The sequence below is a fragment of the Ipomoea triloba genome, chromosome 1, assembly GCF_003576645.1.
Source record: "Ipomoea triloba cultivar NCNSP0323 chromosome 1, ASM357664v1".
Lineage (NCBI taxonomy): Eukaryota > Viridiplantae > Streptophyta > Magnoliopsida > Solanales > Convolvulaceae > Ipomoea > Ipomoea triloba.
Genome location: NC_044916.1, coordinates 32183308 through 32192155, shown reverse-complemented (window position 1 = coordinate 32192155; position 8848 = coordinate 32183308). Strand labels below are relative to the sequence as shown.

General features: G+C 33.9%; 1 protein-coding gene across 1 annotated transcript; it reads left to right on the top strand.

Annotated features, from left to right (window-relative positions):
* The first annotated feature begins 1873 nt into the window (after positions 1-1873).
* On the top strand, positions 1874-6628 carry LOC116014932. Its single transcript, XM_031254902.1, has 10 exons — positions 1874-2200; positions 2967-3092; positions 3939-4060; positions 4171-4370; positions 4452-4792; positions 4888-4924; positions 5014-5085; positions 5191-5341; positions 5438-5569; positions 5762-6628. Exons 2-10 carry the CDS (start codon positions 2975-2977, stop codon positions 6167-6169), a joined length of 1581 nt encoding a protein of 526 aa, XP_031110762.1. The 5' UTR covers positions 1874-2200; positions 2967-2974; the 3' UTR covers positions 6170-6628.
* The last annotated feature ends 2220 nt before the right edge of the window (positions 6629-8848 follow it).

Genomic DNA, 8848 nt, shown 5'->3' with positions numbered 1-8848 from the left:
CCCCCCCCCCCCCCCACCACCCAAAATGTATGTGTATATATTTGTATTACATATATTTATATTTATATTTATATTTTATTTATTTTAAAATCAATTCCTTCTTACTACTTGAAAAAAGACATTTTTTACTTAAACACATTCTCATTACCAAATATTTCATTCTCATTATCATTCGGTAGTTAAATAAATATTAAAAAAAAAGGGGAAAAAATGGAGATGCGAAATAGTGTAAGAAACTACAAAAATAATAAAATATAGTAAAAGTCTCCATGGCATGATGAAACAGTTGTTTGTATATTTTTGACTGGGGGTTCCGCGCGTGGTTGACGGTCTTCATATATACAAACACATGTCAGAATATATAATGATATTTTTATTTTTTTTTAAATTTCTTTAAAACATCTATGAGATTATTTTAACCCAATTCTGTCTGAATGAATTCAAATAATTAGTATACGGCTCTAAGCGGGTGTGAACATATATAGAGGAAGGATAGAACAAAACCCTTGTAAAAATTGGACGTTAATCTCATCAATTAATTTGAGTTGATAAACGACTAGAAAATAAAAAGAATATGATAATATTTTCGTAATTATTACGATGCAATAGAAACTATTTAATTGTGTATTTGCAAGCAATTAATAGTACGTACACACAGTTAAGTGGACTATTATATGTTTTAAATGCACTATTAAACGATTCCAAATGTGTAACGTAATAATATAATTACGGGTGTCACTGTATTTCTTTTACATTTATAATCATTAGTCATTTCATATGAACGGATAAGATTAATCAATTTTTTTTACGAGACTTATTTTCATTTATATTATCCCTATATATTTTCAATCATTTTTAATTAGTCATTAAATATCAATTTAAACATATTTAATCCTTGAACTTTTTGTAATCATCAAAACTCAAATAGAGATTCTAAATTATACTCACTTTGTAAGTATTTCGCCAATCCTCAATTCTAAATGTGATATTACTTCAAATATTTTAAATTATATGTATAATCCTAGAAAGTAAGACCTACCCTTTTTGACTAGATAATGCATGAATGCTAAAAGATTTTGTTAGAATTTGACGTGCGAATTTCGCACAACTAATTAATTAGCCACCCCGGCCTTTTTGGTGATTTTGTAATTAAAAAATTAAATAAAATATTAAACAAAAGAGCTAGCCATTGAAAAGGAAAAGGAATGATTAGTTTGGATACACAAGAATTATTTATGTAGCAGCAATGGGGGATAATGAGGGTTCTTTTAATTTGGGTGAGATTAAACTTTAAAGGTGAATTAGTCGCTAAGAAACATATTTTTTAAAATTTTATATTCGTACCAACATATTGTAAGATGTGATTAATTTAATCAAGTCTCGATTAAAATAAATCATTTTATAAATTGATTTTTTTTTTAAATATAAATTGATGTTTTTAATTGTATTTTAATCACATTAATTTAAAAATGACATGTAGTGGCTCCCCTGTATTATAGGAGGTCATGAGATCGTCTCTCAGTGGAGGCCTTGTTAACTCTCAATAGGTTGAGAAAGTATAGATAAATATATACATTGTAATAGAGTTACTAGCATTTAAACAAATCAATTAAACCTAACAAATAATAATAAGATTTAAAAAAAAAACAGTAATAATAGCTAAGAGCTCAAATTGATTTGTTTTTCCCTGCCAATTAATAATTTATATTGTATTTGAAGCGGTTGACTTTGAAAAAATGCTGAAGGAAGGTTGATAGAACCCCGCCGCCCTATTCATACAACAGAAAACTATACATACATACAATATATATAATAATATAATATCTATGAAGTCTAAGACATTCTAGATATATGTCCCTATATATGTTAACTTCATTATGTGGCTTCGTAGTTTTCCATGTCAGGAGTTTGAATATTACTCCCCTATTACCTTTCTTCCGATTCTTAGACAGCCTGCACTCTCTCTCTATATATATATACATATATATATCTTCGATCTTCTGGTGCGGGGTTGATAGATACATATCCTGTACGTATAGTAGTTTGCCACGATTTTGTTGAGGCTTCAGATCAGAGAAGGCGACCTATACATACACGCAGATGTAAACAAGCTAATTAAGGTTTCACTCATCATCATCATATCCTTTCTGTTGCAACAATTTGAACAACAAACAGTACAGTGATCCATTAATCTGGCCTGGTATGTTTTTCTCCATCTTTATCGATCATATATATATATATATATCACCTTTCATCTTCTTCAATTCTCCCCCATCTTCCTCGCTAACCCTAATGGCACCATAGCGCCTGTAAATGAGACTCAGCTCCACTGAAAGTCTCCCTGAATGGAGATGTTGAGCTTAATATAATATAAAATATAAATGTTTTTTTTTTTTAAAGTTTTTCTCCGAAAAATTCATGTTGATCTTAATTTAAGCTGTACGGTGAAATATATGAATATACGAATGTATGTGTATATATGTAATATGCATATATATATTTAGTTTTGATTAATGATTTTTCTTTGAATAATAGTACTGAGTATCTGTTCATCTATACTTTTTTAATCCGTTGAAACACAAAGAGTCAATACTATGGATGAATTTTTTGAGATTTTCTCTGTGGACATCATTAACTCCATTGTTCAATCTTTTGGGTTTCCTCTTTAATTTTTTTTTCCAACTTTCTTTTGAAAAGCATTCAAAGCACGCGTACACACCCATTTTCTTCAAAATTAAAGCTTCATCTCTCTCTCTCTCCACTTTTTTTTTTCTTTCCTTTTGTAATCTCGTTCACATTCATCAGAATCCACCATGCACATATTATACAACAGGGGGGCTGTATCACTGTATGTAATGATACCTTCAATTGCGAAACACCCAAAAATCAAGCAGCCAAAGGCGTTGGGAGGCTGAACTTTTTTATTGAGTGTATCATTAATTATTGTGATAATGATTGTTTGACAGAATTGAAGATGTGGTCGACTATGGCGTGTACGAGGAGGCTGGCTATGTCCTCCTTTTTGCTCATTTTATACGTTCATCTCATCACTTTGGTCGTCCCTCACTTACAAGCATTCAAATTTGGACCAGGTCACAATTTCCCCCCACTACTTTGAACTTTATGATTTCATATTTATTACACTAAGATAAGAATTTCTTTCTATTCACACCCACCTATTTTAATTTATATCAGGTATACATAATATGCTTGATAATATCATATATGTATAAATGAATGTGTTAGACATTCGTTACACATATATAGTTGTACCTGATACAAAATGTATAAGTGTCCAAAATTTTGCTATTATCATTTTTTATACATTTATTTTTTCAACATATTCCTAACAATAACAACGACTAAAGTTTGATCCAAAATATTTTTGAGTTTGACCTTTTTTTTTTTAATAATTGAATAACCATTTCTGTAAATGTTCAATATTTGAAATTTCATTTCTTTTTAATCCAGTAAATAGTAGTCCCCCAGCTAGTGGGAATAGGACAAAAAGGGTCCCCCAAGATTATAGTTTGTTCTGAAAAACCCTTATATATAAGAGTTTAGATGAAAATATAATATTATTTTTGAAGGAAAATGTTATATTTTTAAATTAAATAGTGATATTTAATAGTTGAAAAGTTATTTATGAAAAAAAAAATGTGATACTTGTTTGATTGTTACTTATGAGAAAAATTGTAATATTTGTGAGGAACAGTTTAATATTAATCACGGATAAATTGATTATTACTTAAGAGGGAAAGTATAATACTTATAAAGAAAAATGTAATATATATATTAAGGACCTTATGAGAGAAATTGTAATACTTGTGACAAATCTGACCAGATCAATTACAATTGAGTTTTTGCCTAGTTTTTTATTTTTTATTTTTTATTTTTAATTCATTATTTAAAAAAATAATTAATTTTTAAAACTGCAGATAGGCAATTGCTTGAAGTAAACAATGGCATAGAATCAGATGGCACAGCGAGGATTGACCCTTTGGACAGTTTCAAGAAATACAGGGGAGGCTATGACATTAGAAACAAACACTACTGGAGTGTAAGTTAACATCACTACCAAAAAAAAACATGTTTTGAATATAAACATAATATAGTATTCAAACCTCTGTTGTTTGTTTCCAAAGTACTAAAATGCAACATTTTGTGCAGTCCACTGTGTTTACAGGTAAATATGGCTATGCCATTGCAGTAGTGTGGCTATTATGTGGCTTCTTCTATGGAGTATTTCTCCTTGTAACCACATTTTGCTGTAAAAGAGAGAGAAATAAGCTCAAGAAAAGAGTCCCATGTCACAAGCAGTGTTATCTGTGGCCTTTTCTCTCTGCAATTTTCTTCACAGTTCTAGCAGTGTATGTGTTCTGAATCTCTGCCCCACGAAAACCGAACAATCTCAGGCATAGAGAATTGAAAGTTCCTTTTAACAATTTCAGGATTGCATCAGGTCTAGTCCTTGGAGGGAACGCGAGGTTCCATTCGAGAGCAGATACAGTTGTTGACATAATTATTGACACCGCAGATGGGGCATCAAACACCATATACAACACAACTCAGGCGATGAAAGAAATGAGTGCAGATTTAGGAGCCACGGATCAAGGTCCTGATGCCACGCGTTTCCTGACCTCCACATCCAAGAGCCTGGACAGTCGGGCTGCTGATATCGAGAGGCAAGCGAGGAAAAACAGGAGGGCAATAGAGAAGGGCTTAAGGATTGTGTACATAATAAGTACTGCGATCATTTCAGTTAATTTGGTTGCAGCCATCTGTCTGTCAGGTATATGTGCTGGCTGCTTTAATCAGAGCACTTGTGTTCGTTTTATCTATCAAAATAGAAAATACTCAACTCAGATAAAATTTATTTCATTGCAGTGTTCGGGATTCTCAAGTTCAGAAGAACGCTTCGCTGGTAAGTGTATGATCAAATCATGTTAACGTTGAAGGCAGGCAGTTGATATTCGAATGTGAACTTGAAACGTTTTAATGATCTGTTGGCAGGTTGATTGTTCTTTGTTGGATACTTACTGTACTGTGCTGGTTGTTCTTTGGGATTTACTTCTTCATAGACAAGTATGTCCAATCCTTAATCCCTTTTCATGTATTTCAACCTTAATCTCCAAAATGTATTGGTTTTTAACATGAAAAACAGCTAATAATGTCTTCTGTTACCTGCAGGTTTGCATCAGACACATGCACAGCTTTCGAGAATTTCCAAGAAGATCCTTACAATAGTAGCCTGGGATCAATTCTTCCTTGTGATGAACTAGTGTCTGCAAGATCAGTCCTGGGTGATGTTAGTAAGGGGATTCATACACTAGTAGATCAGGTAAGCTGTAAAACCGATAAATTTGCATACAGTTCATGGTTTTGGATTCATAGAAGTATGCTTACCCCGATTTCTTCAAATCTTTGAAATGCTCAGGTGAACGAGAACATATCGAGATCGTATGGAAATTTTGCACAAATCTGCCAGCCTTTCTCAGAACCGCCCGAGTATCTGTACCAGCCAGATAAATGTGCATCAAATACAATCCGCATAGAAGACATTCCTCAGGTATGATAGAAGTTGAAGGATGTGTTCCGTGTTAGCTAAAAGTTTAAACTGATAGTGAGACTATACGCTTATATTTTATATAGTCTATGCTCGGGAAGCTAAAATAGGCATTCTAAATCATTTTTTTACATAAATCAGAATGACCATTTTGAGCTCACCTGCTGATATTGTAATTGCACTTGTTTCCTGAAGCTACTGAAGGTGGTGACTTGTACTGATCCAAACTGCAACGGGGGAATCATGATCACCCCGAGGGAATTCGACACGATGCAGGCTTATGCAACGTCAATTCAGAACATACTGAAAGTGTACCCCGGGATGGAGAGACTAGTCGAGTGTAAAACAGTGAACGATGCATTTGCTGATATTCTTGAAAACCACTGCACACCTTTAAAGAGGAATGGACATTTGGTGTGGAAGGCGCTGGTTTTCCTCTCGGTGGTGATGGTGGCTCTCGTGCTAACCTGGACTGTCGAAGCAGCCCACGAGCAGAGGCATCACGGGGACCTGGATGGTTCTGTGAAGCCACACCGCGCAGAAGATGAGGAATTAGGAACTGAACCTGTTCCAGATCACACAAGTCATGTAAATACTAAGTAGAAGTCCAATTCTTTCAGGAATAGGCTTCTGAGACTAAAATGCAGTCAAACAGCATATATGTTCCATGTACAGCAGCTATAGAAAGGGATATATTGCAGATTTGCAGCATCTCAGAAGAATTGAGAGATCAAGGGGATTTCTCAGCAGAGAAGAATGTAAGAGATAGGATTCATATTTATACATTCGGTTGGATATGACCGTGGAGGACTAGGCGTGGTTGGACAATTTTCACCCATCCTCAGCAGGTTCTTCTGCCAACCCCAATAAAACACATTCTTTTTCCTTCTTTTTAGTACCAAAAATTACAGAGATAGATGACATATATACACATATATACTAGCTCTTATGGAAGCCAAAGGTTGTAATAGGTATGCCAATATGGGGACAAACCCCTGAATGGCAAACATTTCATTTCATTAAACTTGTGATTTAAGCAATAAGATGAATTGTTCTTCCTCATCTGGGCATCTGGGATTATGGATGATCAAGGCATGCAGGGTTTTAACCTCGAACCATTTATATTTGCTTTCTGAGCTAAAGTTGTGCAGTTTTTTTTTTGTTTTTTTTTTGAATGATCAGAGAAACCCGTACTGGATAAATCCCGTCTTGTGACCTTTGTTGGTAAAGGACCACATGGAAGTAAACCAACCTAAGTTCGGGTTGTCCATAACTGACCGGCTCAAACCAAAAAGGCCAATAAGTTAGTCCTGTTAAGAGTTGAAACTTGTAACCTTGTGATTACAAAGTCAACTGCCAAACCATTGGAGTTGACCCCAAAGTTGTGCAAATTTGAGAGAGAGGGATGTTGAGGTTGGAAGGTTTTCTTAACCATTCTTTTTCAAGTTTCAATTTATTTTCATGCTTACAAACTAGGTAACACAGAAACAAGAAAACACAATACGAAAAAAAACGTTATAGAGTTTCTTTAAATTTCTCGCTCACCCTTGAAAGTTTATGTGCATCATAACTTGTAGAGGTAACATACCAAACCAAGCTTAACAGAAAAGGAATTTAAGGAAGCTGCACTTGATAAAGAAATGAGAGGAGCACTTCAAAAATCAAAACACTTCTAAGCAACCTTTGAAGGGTGCAGCATTGCATATATTCAATAAATGCATTACAAGAGCAAAAGTCTACACTGCATATACAGTTTTGGTGTAATGGTCTGAGATAATCTCAAATTCTTCGGTTCCGTAAGTTAGGTATCTTAGAAGACCATCCATCTCTTCTCCCTATTTGCTTAAGGTGAAATTTGGGAAAACAGACCATCAAGCCATCCATTCTCTGTTATTAGCGAGAAGAGTGCAACCAAAAAGATCATTTTACACGACAACTTCGAAATGAGTACACCAACGTTTTAGCAATTTGCAAAACTATTATCTTCAAAAAGAAACATTGCTTAAGTTTATTATCAAGTCCGAGTGATGCCCTAAACAGATCCAGCCCTTCACTTCTAATTCCCTTCGCCCTGCAAAAGGATCAGTAACAGCAAGATCATGGGTGACATGACATAACCCAATAAGACATAGGCCATTAATCTACAGGATATTGCAGAAAAGGATTAAGAGTGCAAAAAGATCTTTGATAAATAATGAACTGAAATTTTGTGCTGCTATATAACTACCTAAAATGCATAAGCTCACTTATAGTTCCTTGGTCACAGTTGAAGCAAATTGTCATGAAACTCTAACATGGAAAATAATAAAACTTGCTACTTTCATGAAAATAAGAAAACATAAATAAGTACTATGACTACTACCCATGAATTAAATTATATGTACTTGGCTACTTGGACTTGGTAAAGAAATGAAGAAAAAGGGAACTCCAACCAAACTAAACAAGCTCTAGAATCTGTATCTGTTTTTGAAAATTTAAAGTACCTACAAACATTTTGCATGACTATTACAAAAGTTATTGATTGTATTTTTAAGATTAAGAATCACAAAACTTCTAGACTTCATGTAGATGCAATCAATATATTCTCACATACAGCCATACAGGTGTGAATAAAAGAAGAATTCAAGGCTAAGGAGATTTGGAGCTATGAAATTCACATGGAGCTAACCAAAATCTAACATGCATTTAGCATGTATATGCACTTTGTATTTAGTTTTGTCCACACAGTACACAAATAACTGTACTCTGTCTTTGCTTCTTTTTTGCCTTTGCATCTTAGATGTTTTCACTTATTTTTGGTGGTCATGTTCTCACATCCTACGCTCATTATACAACTTCATAAACTATCGAGCAGTCAGAAACACTTCATTAATAAGATGTAACAACTACATTAGACATAGTGTGGACAGTAAATGAAACCAAATATCTCTTTTTGAAAACTCAGAATCTTCACTAATGCTAAAAAGAGAAAATTTTCTTTGAAGATTGGGAAAAGCTCCAATAAGAACATAAAAGGAGACAACTATAGTTTCAACAACATGCATGCGAATTGTTACTATTCCCTTACACATACAATAAATTGCTGAAAATTTTCCAAGCTTGTCCACTGATCGTCCGATCTCAATAAAGAATGTTTCATAGTATTGTTGCATAACAGGCCATTACTTATTTACTCGCTATTTTGCAAGTTTCATTTCTCATTTTTGCCTGTAAATAACTCCCCACAAATGGTTTGTAAAAGGATACAACCCCCCCCCCCCCCCCCCCCCCTTTCCCCCCCCC